Source organism: Monopterus albus, unplaced genomic scaffold (assembly GCF_001952655.1).
Source record: "Monopterus albus unplaced genomic scaffold, M_albus_1.0 scaffold40.1, whole genome shotgun sequence".
NCBI lineage: Eukaryota > Metazoa > Chordata > Actinopteri > Synbranchiformes > Synbranchidae > Monopterus > Monopterus albus.
In genome coordinates, this window is record NW_018127920.1 from 1,822,241 (window position 1) to 1,841,098 (window position 18,858).

An 18,858-nucleotide genomic window follows, 5' to 3' on the forward strand; every position below is an offset into this window, starting at 1 on the left:
ACGGGCTGGTGGCGCCATCAGCTGGTCAATATTTACCTTGCAACTCCGTCACAGTTCGGAAACGTGCTGCTCAGAGACTGGACACAAAATCTAATTTATTTGCCCCGCACATCAGTATTTCTATAGGCATATATGCCCCAAAACAAATGGCAATGCGTTATTGGTAGTCCAATCCTTTCCTGTGGAATACCTACTACGTGTAATTAACAGCACCTTATCTTACAGGCTAATAAAATTGTTAGGCTACACAGACTTTAACATGAGACTGTTTGGAGCAATTTTTAATTATACTACTCAGTACACATTATTCTCGCATTATTCTCAGATCCCCAAGACATAACATTCCATATGTTGATTATCCTTGTCACTGCCTATCCTGTAGGCTGTTTGATAATCCCGTTTTCATATGTTTCTCCCTTCATCATGTGCACATAATAGATTGTATTGTGAAGCAATTTTGTGTGTAAATCATTTAATACTGGAGTATGTAAACTGTAAAATTACAAATAGCCTAATGCCAACGTAACAATGTCAACATATCGCTATTAAAACAAATATTTAGACTGCTGACGAGTTGGCACACTGACTGCTGCTGCTTTTCTGTTTAAGCTATTCCAGATGAGATGCACTGGCTTCACTCCAGTCATGGACTTTAGTGTTGAAACACGTAGGACATTCTAAAACTATTTAAGGGAGAACCTGAAGGCAGCTCGCTGCAGGTCAGCAAAGTGAAAACATACACAGGTCAGTGCCACAGGGTGACCACCGGAGGGCAGTACGGACCGGTAGGCTACACACTCACGACAGAAGAAGAACCTCATTTCGAAAACGAATGAAAGTTGGTGCTAATGCGGAATGTGCACTGTTTTCTTTTTTACATGCACTGTTACTTGTCAAATATGAGTTTGCAAGTAGCATAAGCTAATGAAAAGGCTAATAAGATAATGTAATGACCCCCGGGGTGGAGGAGAGAGACTAGCTACACTGGTACAGCTAAACCAGCTAGCAGGGCGCTAGCACCTGTGCTAATCTTGGTTAGCGATTATTCCAGGTCCAATACACCGCACGACTCTGGATATCGCCTGGACGTGTCTTTTTACAATGATCACAATGCAACACTGCTTTCTCTGTCATTTATTTAGAACCGCATAAAGAATCACTGTTCCCTCAGGGTCAGTCTCACACATACAAGCCAAACTGAAGGTCCAAAACACAGCACAGCAATTAAATTAGTAACATCATCAGATAACACACCAGCATAAGTCAGCAACACTAACGCATAAGAACACTTTAACTATAATTCTATAACTGCTCCATATCGTATCATACCGAAGAGCAGACAAATGGACACGAAATAGCCAAACTGAACTATAACTGCATATAATTAAATGCCAAAAAACACGTCTTTTTATACTTATCTTAAAATATAGCCGACTTACAATTAGGTCAGCCTATACAATTAAATAGTTTAGGCCTACTTATACCTCAGGCAGTATGATAAAATGTTATTCTAGCCTGTTGTGTTAAAAAACGCACAGGACTAGCTATGCAGCAAATTCACTAAAGTTATTTATTCCACTCTACTAACTTTACAGAAATCATGTAAATCGCCATCTGTATTAATTAGTTAGGACAAAAGTAAGCTGTTTAATTTTGGCTCAGTTTTTTGTAGTGGTGGTGGTGGTGGCTGAGATTATTTTTGAACCGTAACCTTCTTATTTTATTGTAATTTTTTTTATTAGTTAACCTTGCTATTAATGATTTGATTTTAAGTTTTTATTTTAAGGGGGAGTATTTTCCTTTTTTGGCTTAACATTTGAACATTATTCAGTGAGGTTACTGAGTCAGCTTTCGAATTGGATGTAAATTCCGCTGTTCCCCACTGTCCTCGCAGTCCCTGAACGCATCATCCCACTAACTGGAGGCACAAGGCTTCAGCCTGGGACGTCGGTTCGAGCACTGAGCCAGACAGGCTGAGCACAGGGACACGGCAGCGCAAGCCTTTTCCCTGCACTATCAGCATCTCCATTTCTGTCATCTCATCATCATTAACAGTGTGCAGGTTTTTCGTGGCGGTGAGTGGCGACGTCGGGCTGACTCGGGATCAGCCCATGCAGGAGGATGGAGATAGAGAAGAGGACGAATGGGTTCGACTACACTGAAGGAAACAACGCCAAGTCCGTCAGCGGTAGGCAAACAACCCCGAGCATACATGTCCTCACGCACGCACGCACGCACACACACACACACACACACACACGGACCCGGACCCTCTGCTGCTGTCAGTGAGATGATTACACATTTCCACACCTCCAAGCATAACAGCGTGCTCCCATTATTTGTCATTATCAGAGCATCCACCACTGCTGCGTGAGCATTCACAGGCACTGCAACCCTCTCTCAAAGCACCTTCTCAAAACTATAGATAGGCTTCAGTGGAAACAGGAAAGGCAAACGCAATGTGCAACCAGAAGGCTATTTGTCTTCATTTATAGGCCTATCTGCTGAAATGAGGTTTAATCCATCAAATGTTAGTCAGCAAGTGGCGTGAATGTCCTGCAGCCACACGAGAGAATGGATTTGGAATGTAGTGTGCGCCAGCGTCAGTGGAAATGATTGAAATGATTATCATTCCTGAGTGTTTGTTTCTTGAGGTGTGTGATAGCAGCTGGGCTCACTGAGAACAGAGGTCGGAATGTTTTTATTTGGAGGTGGCCAGTCAAGCTCGGGGAGATCGTAAAAGGTGAACTTTTGAACTTGGAGAACGCCCTGAAGCCTTTAGTGCGTTCGTTCCCAAAGTGCATGCGCTGCACATGACGGGAGAGATGGGCTGAAGACAAGGTGCGTTTACAGCCGGTTGATTTTCACCTTTATCTCCACTGTAACCAACGGATCTCCCAGGTCCAAACAAATGGAAGCCCCACAATACCTTGTAGCAGCAGCGTCTGTCCCAGGCGCCAGTCCCATATCGTGCCCCCATGCGGCTGACTGAAGATTTAGGCTATTGACATTCCAAGATTAAAATTCCTCTGACTGTGCCTGCTCTGGGCACACTCACCCTGACTGATGCGGACACTGATTGGAAGGTCTGCGTGTGTCACTGGGATGAATTAATGAGCTAACTGGTAATAAATATAGCAGAAGGCCTGCAGGAGTAGGGATGGATTTGTCATGTCGAGAAAAGTTTAGTGGTTCTGTAAGCGTGGTGTATACATGGAGCATCTTAAATAAAGTGGCTGACATCACCATCAGGCACCCCCCCTGCATTTTAATGGACAAAAGAACAAAGTATTCAAATTGAAACAATAGTCAACAGGTTAATTGAGTTTAACTAATCAAAAGCAATTGTCTCATTGTTTCAAATCTTTCATGGCAAAGTGTAAAGAAGTACCAATGCATAAATGACAAAATACAGACACATAAATGAATGAACCAGTGGACAAAGGATGTTTCTTAAAAGTTTGATCAACCCTCGAGTTTATTTTCAAATCACCAATTTGAATAATTAGCAATTTCAGTAACATTTCCTGTTTTTGATAAAATAAGATTCAACAAATGAAGAGCACTTTAGCTTGGGATTCTTTTCATATATTGGAGAACATGAATATCTGTCATTTTCTTGATCTATTAACAGTACAATGAGTCTGGGTGAGGATGGCCTTTTTAAATAATTATCAGTTAATCGTATAAATAATTTTCAGACTAAAATTCTACACGCTGTACTTCAACCTGAGGATTTACAATGTTTTTGGTCTTAGAAATTGCAGATGTTTTGGGCTTTTGACTATTTTACATTTCACTTAACTGAGACAACAGTCGGTGAATTAATGAATATAATCCTTAGTTGCAGCCTTTAGAAGAAAGACAGTGTGGCAGATGTTAAAGTCCAGCTGGTGAACCCACAGACTGAAGTGCAGATGTGTTGGCTGTTTAAGCCTTGTTGTCAGTTCGCATTGTTTGATAGAAACAAAGCAACCAAATCCTTCTTCCATCCTCTGGATGACACAGTCACGTTTGAAGAACAAACTCAATTTCCATTGATCTTTGAATTGACCAGGAATTTGCCCCCCATCCCACACACACACACACACACACACACACACACACTCTCTGTGCTCACTGAAGTATTCTTTCTTTAATGCAATTGAATTCAGAGGAAGAAGAAGGAGTAGAAAGAAGGAGGAAGACAGGTTGGGTGGAGGGCTTTCACTATTTGTGTAAATCCATGTTTGGGCCTCAGGGGTTTGCAGCCTGGCACGGTGGGGCAGATAGGCTGAAAGAGAGTGCTTTGTCAGCCCCTGTTCTGGCTTGGAGGGGGCCTGTCCTGTCCCTTGGGGCAGGGTGAAGGGGATGGTTGGCAGTGGGTGGGGCAGAGACAGGATGCAAAGCCCCCTGCTGTGAAGCCTGAATGATGAGCCAGGAGGAATACAGTAGAGGAGGAGGGGCTGCTTCTGGCGAGTGGAGGAGGGTGGGGGGCCATGCAGGCAGATGTGATCCATCATGTCATGGATAAAATAAATTGGGCCTAAATTTAACCTCCCAAAACAGACTTCAGCCTGAATTTCTAATTACATGTGGGCCCCCTTTTTGTCCGTGTATGAAAAGCATATTCATTGAATGTTTTTGATGGAAATATTCTTAGAAAGTTACCAAAGTTAAATTCTATAAGAATATTTAGCACACACAACAAATTAGGGTTGCAACTAATAACTGCTCCATTATCAGTTCATTTGCAGGTTATTTGTTGGGTCTATTAAATGTCAAATAACAGTTTAAAAATTGCCAATTTCCCACCGTCCAAGGTGACGATGAGATGTTTTGACTGGTGTTTCTAGCTTGTAATTGTACTGAGAAAAGCAGCACAGCCTCACATTTGTGAGAATGATTGGCATTTTTCATTTACAAAGGCTTGAAACAAATATCAAAATGGTTGCTGAATGATGTTAAGCCAGTCTGATAACTGCATTAATAAAAAAAAAAAAAAATCATTGCAATAACAAATTTGTGGTGAAATAAGATTAGACTTAAGAAAGCCTAATCCTGATTCAACCTAAATATGTTTTGGACTAGCTCTGCAGGTTGTGTAGCTCCATACAAAAGATTAAACTGTTCCTTTTCTTAAAGCAACTGTAAGATTAATGGGTTTCTTTAGGCAACTGACATTCTTGAAACAGGGAATATCAGCAACTGGGCTCCTGTTGTGGTGATTAATTAATTCATTTATTTATTTGAGGCAAAATTAAGTGGAAACTGAAAGGTGGCACTTTAATTTGTCACTAGTTTCAAATGTTGTAAAATGAAGGCGTAAATCTTAGGACATTCCAAGATCATTTGAGGTTCAGGGGAACTCTTCTGCCTGGCTGATAAGCATTTCAAACTAAGTGATTTATCTCAGTATGCTCCACAGCAGATGGTTTTTTCGCTACCATTTTAAAGCCTTAGTTTTGGTGAATGAAAGGCTTTTAAAGTGTCATCAGAACGAGGACCTGTAGGTACTGGAGATGTCAGAGATCAGTGAAAGAAAAGTAAAGGTTTAGGCTTGATCATCTGATCCTGGAATTTATTGGAGTTACGTATTCTATCTACAAAACAAACAAACAATAAAAAAGCAGGCCAAACTAATTATTTAGAGTTGTACTGATCTTTTGGGTTTCATTTCACTGGTGCATAAAAAGCAATAAACAAACAAACAAATAAATAAATAGCACTGACATGACAGTAAAATAATCATTGTTAAAGAATCAAACTTCAAGCAGAAATGTTTCAAGGAGCTTATGTAGCCACAAACAAATGAAACATTAACTTAAAAAAACTCTGTCTTAAAAAGTATTTCAAGACACTGATCCATTGAAAATCTTGTCACTTTATTTAACCACCTTCTTATTTGTCGAATTATTCGTTGTGCCAGAAACTACTGTTGTCACTTTTTTGTTTGGTTTTGATCCCTTTAAAACAACTGGTATGTTTTGTTCTTACTCCTCTAAAATTCATAGGCATTCCTTTTCACATGCCTTGGTTTTCTGAAGGACTTAATTACAATTCTCTTCTGACCATAGGGACTGGAATATGACTAAAAGTCATATATTTCAAAATGAAGGGCCACCTTTAGCTTGATAATGACAAATGTGATGATAATATGTTTTCAGAATGTGATCATTTCCTTCCTTGTGTTTGTTTGTTTGTTTTAGTTTATTACTGTATGACCAGCTCAGAACTGGTCATTGTAGCTGTTGAGTTCAGACAAGATGAAATGTGTGATTGATGTGAGATGATTAAATCTATTTTAGTAACAGATTAGTCATTTAGATACTACATTTGGTTTACTGTACTTCTCCATTTCAGATCCATGTTCATCATATTTAATCTTGGCTTTCATAGTCTTAACTGAGCTTTTTTTTTTTTTTTTACTGCGAAATAAGAGTAGCAGTAAAAGGAAACATAATCTTTAGAACTTTGGACTTTTTCATCATGTTCACAGGGGAACAAATGGACCTATATTTTAGAAAGATGTGAGGACGCATTCAAAGACTAATATGTACATAATTGGATCATTATAAGGCGGCAGGGTTGTGAGGAGTGATGCCAGTGTTGCTGAGGAGGGCTTGCGTGTCTCCGAGAGGTTTGGGGACTGATTATCCTTCACCATGATGCTGCTGTTTCTCGGCAACTTAACGTTTTGTGGGCTCAGAATGAAGGTAGTCAGATGGGCATGCAACAGCAATGATAGAAGGGCAGCAACCCACACTCGACACAACACTACACTGAACCCATGCACGTCAGTTTCAAATCCTCCTGTTCTCTTGTCTCATTAGTAAGTCATTCAGTCAGGTTGGATATGAACCGATAAACTGTAAATCTGTGATACTAGTGCAAAAATAGTGTCTGAGTTTTGGTGTTTTTTCCAAACTCCTGAACTTTACTAATGTGAAATGTTTTGTCCCTCTGCATAAAAACATGTATTATCAGTGCAGAAGTACTGCACCAGGATGAGGTGATTTTTTTTTTCTTTTAAATTCTGATAGCACTTACTACTAAAGTATTAAATGACATGCATCTTTATAAAAATGTGATAAAAATGAAAGAAATGGGACCCTTGACGTCCACAGTGTGGAGTCACCCTTCTAATATGACTCCTTTTTGTAGATACCACTAATGTTAGATTTGTAAAATAGTGTGAGGGTGCAGCTACATCTGTACTTAATACTCAGAGTAAATGGCCACTGGCTGCCTGGTTTTTAAACTGGATGTCCGCCATTACAAACGCTAAACGGCTGTAGTGTTTGCACTGTGAATGAAGTGTGGGAGTATAGGCTAATATATATATATATAGGCTAATAATTGATTTAAACATGTCATTTAATTCATTTAAAACTATTCTCATCATTCATCAGCTCTTTCCAGCATTTAGTCTTTTCATTATTTTATCATTCGTGATTAGTCTGATTATTTTCATGATTAATAGATGAATTGTATAATCTGCTAAATGTGTCTCACCGTTTCCTAGAATTTTTCACGCCTGTTTTTTGGCCAAAGGGCCAAAACTCAAAGATATTCAGTTTATTATGATTTAAGAAAAGCAGAAAATACCCTGGTTTTGGCATTTTTGTTTGAAAATGATAATAATCATTAATCTGTTGCTGACTGACTTGCTCTGTGTTCAAAAACTAAATTCCATTTATGTATCACCCATGGAAGGATGGAGAGACAAAAATTAAGTCATATAATACAATTTTTATGTTACTGTTTCCAGGTCACTTTTGATAACTGTTAAATGCCCTTTTATCAGTTCTGGAACATTTCCATCCTTTAATTTTTGTGACTTCCAGCAGAATCATGCTCTCACCCAGCTCAGAGCTCTTCCCTGAGGCTGTGCTTGTGTTTTTTGTTGTTGCGTGAACTGTGACGAACACATGGGGGAGGTGGCAGCGAGCGCTATGGGAACAGTGACCAGGGTCAGTAGGATGTTGCTCTTGAAGCATTAATTGCCCACTCTCTGCTGACCTCCATGTAACCCAGGGAAGTATTTACAGCCTCCACTTGATCCATGAGCTCCAGGCTGGGATGGCAGTGAGGCTGTGGTCTGAGATGATTACTAGCTTGATCCTGGCAAAACCTGAGGCTTTAACAGCTCCTAATGACCTGCAGGGGAGGAGGGGGAGGAAGCAGCTCACTGCCATAAACCATATTATAAGGGGAAATATACATTAAGTCTGGGGGACAGTTGGTACAGTGACGCTGGCGATCTGCAGACCATCCTTTTGTCAGGCCTCTGTGATGTTCAACACGTAGCCTAGCTGGAGGCCATAAACGTCTTCAATTTGAGTTTGAATTTGGGTGGAGGATGAGTTTATAGGCAGCTGTAAAACACTGAACTTGGTATGTAGAGTAGGCTTTCCTGTGAAACTACAGCGCTGGAGGATGCAGTTGTCAGGGGGTTATAAAAGAGCAGCTGAGCAGTTTGAGTTCAAAAACCCTATTTTCACTTTAGAGGGGAGAGTAGGGCCTCCTGTTTGCCGTTATAACAGTTAGGTGTCATGTACCTGGATAATTGAATTAGAGAAGACACTGCCGGGTTGGAAAAGAAGGCGCCAGTGTTTGGATGTGGAAGCCCTGTTGAAGGAGACTGGTCGGTGAAGCGCAGTCCCTGCAGCCTCAGTGCATTACCAGTCACCACAGTCATTTCACAGTCACCAACAATACACACAGAACTGTGTACACTTGTTCTTTTAACAGGAATCTGCTAAACACTTACTGTTCTCATTACCTCAACATGCACACACAAGCACATGGTTAGGAGCAAACATTCCCTGATTGCTCACTTGAGTTCCTGTGTTTAACTGCAGTGCTCCTCAGTTGTGAAAGCACTAAAGGGCAGAGTGGGCGTGCTCAGGCTACGTACAGCAAGTCATTCCATTATCAATAAATCTGTCCGGAGTTTTCCAGGGTTTGGATTTACTGTTTATTCTGTAAAATCTCAGGAAATAGTCTAAAGTCACATCCACAACCCAAAGGTGTTCAGTTTACTGGGAGATCTTTTTTTTTTTTTCTATAAATGACTTAATCATTTAAAAAAAATAAATTTTCCTCCAGTTGTCTAACTGATCACTTGACTGATTCTATCAGTAGAAGGTGATAGACACAAAATTAAGTATAGTATGTGTATACACTGTAAAAATGATCATATGAACCGTTTGAACTTTGAACTTTGAGGATGCTGCTGTTTGTCATTTTTGTTGATCCCAGCATAAGCCGAAGAGGCTCTTACAGATGGGAAAGATTCAAAGAATTGTGCAATTCGGTGTGACGTCTCAGACAAACAAACTGTTAATGAAGTTTTCACATTTAAAATTTTGCTTCTAAAGCTTGAAGCTGATCAGCATGTACAATATATTCCTGTCTTACTTTGGACAAAGTTATTAAGTAACTGCTAGTGGACTGGACAAGGAAAGAAGTCTTATATTGTACTGGTACAAACCCAGTGGGACCTAGTGTCTCAGCATTTACTTTTATCTCATTTTCTATATGGAGGGGACTGTTCTGTATTGATAAGTAATATAAAAAGTGCACTTTCATAATTGCGGATGGTGGCATGGTGACGCAGTGTTTAACACTGTCGCTTCACAGCAAGAAGGTTCCGGGTTTGACCCGGCCGAACCAGGGGCTTTCTGTGTGGAGTTTGCAAGTTCTCCCAGTGCCTGCGTGGGTTCTCTCTGGGTACTCCAGCTTCCTCCCACAGTCCAAAGACATGCAGCTTAGGTTGATTGGTGACATTAAATTGCTCGTAGGAGTGATTGTGGGTGAGTGTGGTTGTTGGTCTGTGTATCAGCCCTGTGATAGACTGGTGACCTGTCCGGGGTGGACCCTGCCTCTAACCCAATGAGATAATGAATGGATAATTACATTTAAAAGTTACCAATATTTACTCAAAATGAATCAAATCTGAATCTTTTCAAATCCCTTATCGAGTGGTTTGTTTGGAGGCAAATGATCAGTGCAGTGACAGATTTCAGCTGCTTTGTGTAATGAAAATATAAGTCGATATTTAAGAATCTAGCCTCTTCAGTCTGTCATTTACACTGTGATTTAGGAACCAATTATCAGCCTAGCCTGACCCTGACACAGATAGAAACTACAGCAGTTAGCTATCAAACCTAAACCACTGCCATTCTGCTGCGCTGTGCTCTGTGACATTGATTAACCCTGTCCTCACTCATGTTTTCTCCTCACTGGGGGGCTGTGTGAAACTAATGCTAAACCAGTACTTCTATTCTAAAGATTGCTGATGTTTTGCATGTTACACTTCTTGTTAAGTGAATGGTACAGTTATGTAACCACAGTGTTGCTAAGTTATCATATGTTTACATTAGAGATGTCCCGATCTAGTTTTTTTGGCCCCAATACAGATTCAAGTCCTTTAATATCAAGTATCTGCTGATACCAATTCTGATCCAGTACTTATATTTACCTACAGTAAATGTTCATTAAATATCTGACATATTGAAACTAAAAGTAATCTGGCCTTATTGCTACTGACACTGATCCTCAAATGTCAAATATCCCCGAACTGGCATCGCTACTGACTATCGGAAGCCTTTCCTAGTTTCAAGATAATCTTTTATTTAAAAAAAACTTTTTTTATTAAATATCAAAATTGTACATACTGTATAATATTCCACATTTTTTTCAAAGTAAATGATCAGTTCCAAACCAGTTCTCAATAAAACTGCATGCTAGTGTGTTACTGTGAAGTAGTCTGAGACGAGATTTATAAGAAGTCAGGTACAACTGAATGTAAGGACTGAGGGGGGCGTCCACAAGCAGATGCCTCTGGTTTGCTTTTTTTTTGGGTTGTTTTGTGAGATGATGATTATCAGGTGGCTGCTACAGGCCTGTTTTAAACAGCGCAGTACATGCACTGCCTCTGTGAGGTAGTAAAACTCTGACCCCTGGTATGATGAAAGGGAAGTGGCTTCTTTGAGCATGTCAGGCAGTGCTGATGGAGCCCCTGCCCCTCTGGCCACAGCGTGACCCTCAGCCCAGCTGCCCACTGGGATTAGTACAGATAAAGACATACATTCAGTAGGTTAAAATAACACACACTGTCAGCTGCACTATGACAAGTCTCAGAGGCAATAAAAAGCAGCCTTCACCCCATTGTTTTGACTCTAAAGGCTGCAGTGTGGCCAAGTAGCATTAAATCAAAAGAGGGTTTAACTATACTATATAAATGAGCGATCAGTTTAAATTGTGTACCATTAATGATTAAGAGAAAGTATGCTTTAACATAAGGGGGTACAACTCCTCTTTTTGGCAGTATTTTGTAAATATTTCAAAATAGTCTTGGTAAAGCACTAAATATAAGCTGTGCATTATCCTGCTGGGAAGTTTTTAAGTCTGAAGTGCTAAATCATCTGAATTATTTTATACATTTCCCCAGTATTTACTCTAAATCCACTAATATGTATTTCCTTACTTCCATTGGATTATTGTGTTTTGAGCCACACAGGCTTATTTGTCATTGTTTTCGGAAATTATAACTTGATGAAAAGTAGGACGGCACTCCGATAAGTTAACCGTTTAGTCTTACATTGCACAGATGTTTCAGGCAGATGCCCTTCCTTAGTGTGCAAGGCAGTAACAGTACTCCACCTAAACACATGCTTCTAAGTACACAACGGAAAGAGTAAAATATTCATTGACATATCACTTGCTTGTTGGATTTCTTCCCTTTTTTATCTTCAAGTGTACAGTTTGACTTATTTTTGGAATGAAGGAATACTTCAACGTTTTGGGAAATATGTTTTGTCATTCTGGGTTCTGAATGTGATTAGCCTAGTTTATAGCATATAGTTTGGAAACGAAGGGAAAGAAGGAAAAAAATTACACACACTAGCAACTTGTTCATTTAAACTGTAGACTCGAAGAATGTAACATATATAGTTTAAATTTTAAGTTTTGGTTGGAACTATTTCTTAGTGAATAACCACTTATCCATTTATCTCCTGAAAAAGCATGGACCACCTGATAACGGGTCTGTCTGTGGTCCCAATGTACCAAACTTGGGAAATTTACTGTGATGACACCTGGTTGACATTTCTTTTCACCTTGGGCAAAACCAGTCTAGCAGTTTCCTCAGTCTGACTCCAGCTATACTTCACAGATGTGAGATTGACATTTTTTTTTCTCATCTCATTCTTGGAAAGAAAGCAGATGACCTTATTTCCCAAAATGCTGAACTGTTCCTTTAAAGTTGTGTATGTATTTATAAAATGAATAACGTATTTGCAATAATGGACTTTAGGAGAGGGTTATGGCCGAGCCGAACAGTTTAGATTATGATTAATACTTAAAAAAAAAAAAAACGTATCTAAAAAGCTGGTAAAGACTATTCTGCATATGAAAAGTTGTGCAAAGGGTCGGTGGTTTATTTTTTGTTATACCCTTTATACCGGTTCAGTTCGACTCGACTCAACTCTACTCACTTTTGGTACTGGGTGTTTGGTTTTCCACTGCCTCTCAGTGTAGCTGGTTGTCATAGCGACACCGCCTCACTCCCATGACGTCTTCAGCCACCGACACAGTAACAATGGAGCACATCAAAGGTATGCTGTTCTTGATTCTCCGTATGTGGCTGTTTTTAGTTAGTACAGTAATGACAGTCAAGTGGCGGTTAGCGTAGAATAATGTTGCTTTTAAAAATGCACTGTCTTAGTTCCAGGACGTCTCATACATTGATGATGCGATTTCTCTGACCATTCACTAGCCTGCAGTGTTTACACATCACCATTTGGTATCACTTCTGCGCACTTGGAACCTCGACGGAGGTGATACCAAAAATAGTACGAGGTACTATCCGTAACCTGCGATGGATTGGCGACCTGTCCAGGGTGTACCCCGCCTTCGCCCGATTGCCTGCTGGGATTGGCTCCGCCCCCCCGTGACCCCGTTCAGGGACTAAGCGGTAGAAAATGAATGAACTATCCGTAACATTTGACTGATGGAAACACAAATAAAACAAGTCAAGTTGAGCCGGTACCAGGCAGTGGAAAAGGGGCTTATGAGTCCTGGAAAAGCCCCCAAATACAGTACGTATGGTGCCACAATTCATGTCAGGACAAAAACCAAGCCATAAAGTCCAGAGCACTCTCTATAGACCTCTGTGTTAAAGTTGTAGTGAGGCACAGATCAGGACAAAGTTATAAAACCATTTCTAATGCTTTGACTATTACCAGCAGCACAGTGGCCTCGGTAGCTATGAAAGGAAAGTAGTTTGAAACCACAAGGACTCTTCCTAGTCTGTCTGACCAAACTGAGTGACAGGGCAAGTAGGGCCTTGATTGTGGAGGTGACCAACAACCATGCTCTGTGAACTTGAATGGCACTGCGAAGCAGCACCACAGGGCTGGGTGCTTTGTCACCCAGAAGCAGCAGGGAGGACAGAGTAGACATTGTACTGAGCTGTGTTACATGGCGAGGTCAAGGGTCAGGTGTAGAGGTCAACAGGATGACCGCCAAACACCCTGTGAAGCCAACACTTGAGTTCCTTCACAATCTGTCATATGTAATATCCACCATGGAGCGCTTAGAGGCTCTGACAACAGCTAGACTTGAGGACAGGCTGCTAATCAGGTTCCAGACTGTTTGACATGTTGAAGATTGTTGCTTTATAGTTAGTAGGCTTCAGTACTTGATGTAGGGTTTACCTGTGGCACACCCACAGAAGACAACAGTGAGCCCATAAAGGAACAATAAGGTTTTGATAGCAGAAGCTAGTAATCCAACAACAGCCCTGCTACAGCCAGGTGGTCTCATAACAGTGGCACCATCTCCCCTCTCCACTTGGTTATAACCCCAAGGCTGCCTGAGACAAACTGAAACTGTTTACTGTCATGCATGGATGTCTCTGTTGGAGTAGAGAAGGATCGAGTGGTGCCCAAGGGGTAAAGCAGCCCTCCCTGCTCTGACCTCTCGGCCAGCACAGGATTCATTTTGTCCTGCTGCCGAGTGAAAACAATGATCTATCTGTGGCTGCTGCTTCCTCTCATCCATCTTACAGTTGTGAGGGTTGATTGGTTAGTTGATTGATTGAGCAGAGAGCTGATGTCACATAACCACAACTGTATTGTACAAGTGTATTTCACGAACTATTTTCCATCTATGATGTCCTCACAACATTTGTTATGGCTGCTTACAGAAGGAATGTAGCGAGAGAGCGTTTGTCTGTTTTATGTGGTAATAAGTTATGGTGGCCAACACTGTGATGCCTTGATTCATGAGTTTTCCTTTGATGAAGCCTCTGCAAGTCTGTTCTTAACAGTAATTTGATTGTAATAAGAAAATGAATCAAACACTCTGTACTCTGCAATAACAGATCAATTCTCTCAAGGAGGAACACACAGCTCTAAAGGAGTAGATTGGCCTCTTGGAGAAGGGACAGAGCCAGGTAGCACCTAAACAAAAAGATGAGCTCCTCAAAAGGGAAAACAGTTGGAGAACAACATTAAAAAGGAGCAGAATAAAATGAAGGGAAACGTGATAAGAAAGGAGGAGAAAATAAAAAGAATGCTGGTCAAGATGATGAAGGACAAAGAGAAAGTGGAGAAGGAAACAAAGGGAAGTGAAGAGAAAGAAGTGACAGGAAAAAAAGACAGAACAACAAAGAAGAAGAGGGGAAAGAAATGGGAACAGGAGGGTAGTGGAACATCCCTCCTCCTGAAACCTCTACCTCCTTTTCCCCTTCCTATCATACCCACTCCCCCTTTAACCCCTTCCCACTGTCATTAGTAATCAATTAATACATTTACTTTTTTAATGTAAAGAAACAGCAAATGTATATAAAAAGCTCAGTATTAATCTGTAGTGCATTCTCGTTGACGTCTACTGCACCTCCTTTGTCCACTTTCCCTGAACCTTCTGTGTCCTGTCTACTCCAGCAGCTTCCTACATTTTCAGGAATATCTTGAAATCAGCTCATTATGATGGGTGCATCCAGCCATTAGTTATTGTAATTAAAGAGAGAAATAGCAGCGTAGTAGTGGGAAGAGAATACAGTTTTCCAGCTGTGAAAAATCAACTAAATCATGGATTTTGTGCACTGGATGCAGCTGTGTGTAAATGACACTATATAACTGCTGCTGGATACATGACCAGACTTTCTTCCACGCACAAATGCTGGTCAGTGATATTAGCAGACTGAGTGAATATTTGTGTGCAGTGCTTTTTCATAAGAAAATTCAGAATTCACAATTTCAGAATGGAGAACATAACCGGCAGGAAAAAAAGATATGGAGAAAGAAGCTTTCCTCTCATATTTCCATACCATGACAGTCATGTTAGCTATTTTCTGTTTAGGATTGCTTTTGTTTTGTCCTCTCCACTTAGTAGTAAGTGATCTGCCCTGCCAGCAGCATCAGCTGCTATTTCATAAAGTCGAGTTACATTAACCAGTACATCTAGATCAGTCTCCTTTATAGCTGTCAGCCATTTTAGTGGCCACGTTTCTTTCACCTCCATCTTTTGACAGATGTGGCTAGCTGGTTGGATACATAGCGGAATTACATTATATATTTTTTAAACCTGCCTGTACACCACTAATTGGTCAGTTGTTTCTCCAAGTGATAGAAATTTCTACCAAATGGTGCAGCATTTGAGACCTGTTTGAATCGCTGGTCTGGTGATTCAGATGTCTGGAATTAGGCTACTGGGATGGACCTGTGCTGATAGGTTGAATTTTATTTGCCTAGGTTCGAGATATTTGACTCAATCAGTGTTCGTTTTTCTTTTTTTCAGTAGGTACTCACCACAAATGAAACTCCATTTAAGTCCACTGTGTTTCCCACATACTCAGATCTGGACAAATAAAACCAAAACTGTCTTGCGATACCACTAGCTGTAGCATAGAACATATTTTATTGTAAATGCGGTGAGTCACCCCAGACTGGTGCTCTATCCAGGGTGTACCCTGCTTCTGGCCTAATGGCAACTAGGGTCAAACCCCCCCAACCCCCAATCAGCTCTCTACGGGATAAGTGGTATTGATAATGGATGGATGGGTGAACCAGCAACACACACATAATAATGGATCTGGATTTAGCAAATCACTTTTGTAAATCAAACAAAATTGGAGCTATTAATTAGTGCAGAGTACAGTAAGTCCCTTCAGGGTGAGGATACACCATTCATATGAGCTGTGGTGAATTTCTTGTTTAAATTAACAGCCCAATTGTAAGCAAGATTTAGTCATTTAAAACTCATTCATTTACACATTAAATTGGCTCATCAGCTAGCTGTCAGAAATAGATTCTAATAGAAAGTTCTTCTGTCTGTATTAGCAGGAGGCTGTTGCTCAGTCAAAGAGGGACTGGCACTATCTTAATGGGATTGTTCACAGCAACAGGGCAGCTCTCTGGGTGTATTGGAACTTCAAAGAAACAGTTTGACCTCACTAAGGCTTCAGTGGTGGCATCTGCATTCAACCTCTAAACTGATTTCTTTATTTCTTTGTCATGGTTTCCACTTCTGTCCTGCCTTGTGTTTTAAAGCAGACCTGCCTCGGTGTGACATGAATGTTGTAGTGCCGATATGAGTGGGGCTGGCCCAGGGCCAGCCAGGCTGCCAAGTACAGAGGCCAACTTTCTCAGATAACAGGCTGGTGTTAGCCTCCACTGGCCATGTGGAACTCTGACCATCTGGGACAGAAAGGTGGGGACAGCGATGAACTGAGATAGGAGCTGCATGAATGCTGGCGAGGGATTTATGGGCTAATGGCTTCAGGAACTTCGGGGGGCTTAGTGTACATTCACTATCTGTTACATGTAAATCTCAGTCGAAGCCTCTACGTTGTGGTAGGTCCAGCCATATGGCACCTTCTTGTAAAGAATGTGGTTTCTGCTGCATTAGAGTGTAAGGGGTGGTGTTGTGTTAAGGGCGCAACCACGATTGGAACTAGGTTTATTCAAACACACTATAGTAGAACTTTTTTTTTATTGGTTAGGCATTGTAAACAAAGTATGAGCACAAGGCACGTGGGCTACTGGGTAAGAAAGAGTATAACATTGTGTGTCTGATTATTGTGGATAAAGCTTTCTGGTTTGGTAGTTTCTTGACTCAAAATGATCATGAACAATTGCAGCTCAGTTCTTCTTTTAAATTCACATTTTTTATTTATTACCACTGCCTGATGACAGAGGATAATGGATGGATGGAACGAAGCAACTGTGTTCAAACACTATAGGATAGATAATGGATGGATCCTATAGATCCTATAGATATTCTATCTTATCCCGAAGAGGGTTGCGGGGGGGTGGAGCCAATCTCAGCTCTCATTGGGGTGAGAGGCAGGGCACACCCTGGACAGGTTGTCAGTCTGTTACAGGACTGAAGCTTAGAGAAGGCAACCACACACACCCACACTCCATTTGCATAGTAACAGAATATTTTTTAGTTATTGAAATATTCACTCACCATGTATCCATCTTATGAGAAGGAGGAAAAAGTAAAGAGTTTTACTGTATATGAATAAACAGCTTACCTCACTTAAACTGGAAAAGGAGCCATATTTACTTTACTTACATTCGTATTCCTGGGTTTGTGGAGCCATGTGAATTCAAATCTTAGGGCTGTGGTACACCACGATTGACTCAGCCACCACTGGACTGTTGATGAGCATCTGTTGTGGCTTGTCTTCCTGGTGTGTCCCACAGTGTTGGCACTAGTCAGACCCTGTTTGCAGCTTTCTGTTCGATTATAACACATTGAATTGGCATCTGACCTGGAGAGAGACCACTCTGATTGGCTGTTCAGCATAGCAAATCAGTGCATGAGAAAAGACATGTTCTTGAAATCCCCTTCAGCTTGTCACTGTCATATCCATGATTTCATCCGTTTAGTGCAGTTTCTTCTTGTTTTTTGCCTCCACAACCTCCTTTCTTCTTCCACAACCAAAAGACCAAGGGCAGAGACGGCAGTGTCATTTGATAGGATATGATTCGATAATTTAATTCAGTCTGTATTTGTATATCGCCAACTCACAACAAAAGTCATCTCAGGGCACTTTACCAACTAAGCTCTAGACCTTATAATAATGATGATGATGATTGTTGTTGTTGTTATTGTTATTGTTATTATTATTATTATTATTATTATATTGGAAAAACCCAACAAACCTCGACCGGTTGGGGTGAGTGGATAGAGGAGAGACAAAAGAAGAAAAGCAACAGGACACAACAAACAATCAAACACTGGTCAGGTTGATGTGGCTGGTGACTGCTCATCAGAGACGTAGAGGTCCAGAGCCAGGGCAACCTGCAGAAAGGTACAGGGAGAGAGAGAGGACACACTACGGGACAGAGGAGACACACAGTTAATGGCATGTAATAGTGGCATATAAAAATAAAATGGAGCAGAGAGGTTAAATATACTCAGTGGCAACAGGACATCCCAGGCCCCCAGTTTGCTTGCAGTTACCAAGATAGCTATCAGTCTTTTTCCTGTTTAGCCACATTAGTTGGTATGATGCCATGAAATATTGGAAGAACGATGTGATACCTCATCAGTTTTATTCTTTGTTTAAAATAAACACTCATTTCAATTCTGATGCCTGCAACACATTCCAAAAAAAGTTGAGATGCTGCCCCAGCAGACCACTCCATAGAAGATGGCTGATGGTGCTGCTGTGTCAAAGAAGGTCCTCAGGATTGTCTCCTACACTCTGAATGATCTTAATCTCCTCAACAGGTAGAGACTGCTCTGGCCTTTCTTGTAAACTGTGTCAGTGCTGTTTGACCAGTTCAGTTTATTGTTGAGGGGAACACTCAGTACTTATAGGAGCCCACTCTCTGTGTTCATTCCCTCATTCCT

At 40.9% G+C, this 18,858-nt stretch overlaps 1 protein-coding gene across 4 annotated transcripts in view; it reads left to right on the forward strand.

Moving 5' to 3' along the window:
- The first annotated feature begins 723 nt into the window (after nt 1-723).
- The window catches only part of nr6a1a (nuclear receptor subfamily 6, group A, member 1a), a 101,529-nt gene continuing 83,394 nt past the window's right edge, over nt 724-18,858 (forward strand). For 2 of the 4 annotated variants that reach the window (XM_020599248.1, XM_020599251.1), the window contains exons 1-2: nt 724-785; nt 1,895-2,188. In XM_020599248.1, coding sequence (XP_020454904.1) covers nt 2,122-2,188 — 67 coding nt within the window. In that variant the 5' untranslated portion in view covers nt 724-785; nt 1,895-2,121. Of the gene's footprint in view, nt 786-1,556; nt 1,639-1,894; nt 2,189-18,858 lie in introns of those variants that run through there. The other 2 variants (XM_020599250.1, XM_020599249.1) reach the window with 2 other exon arrangements.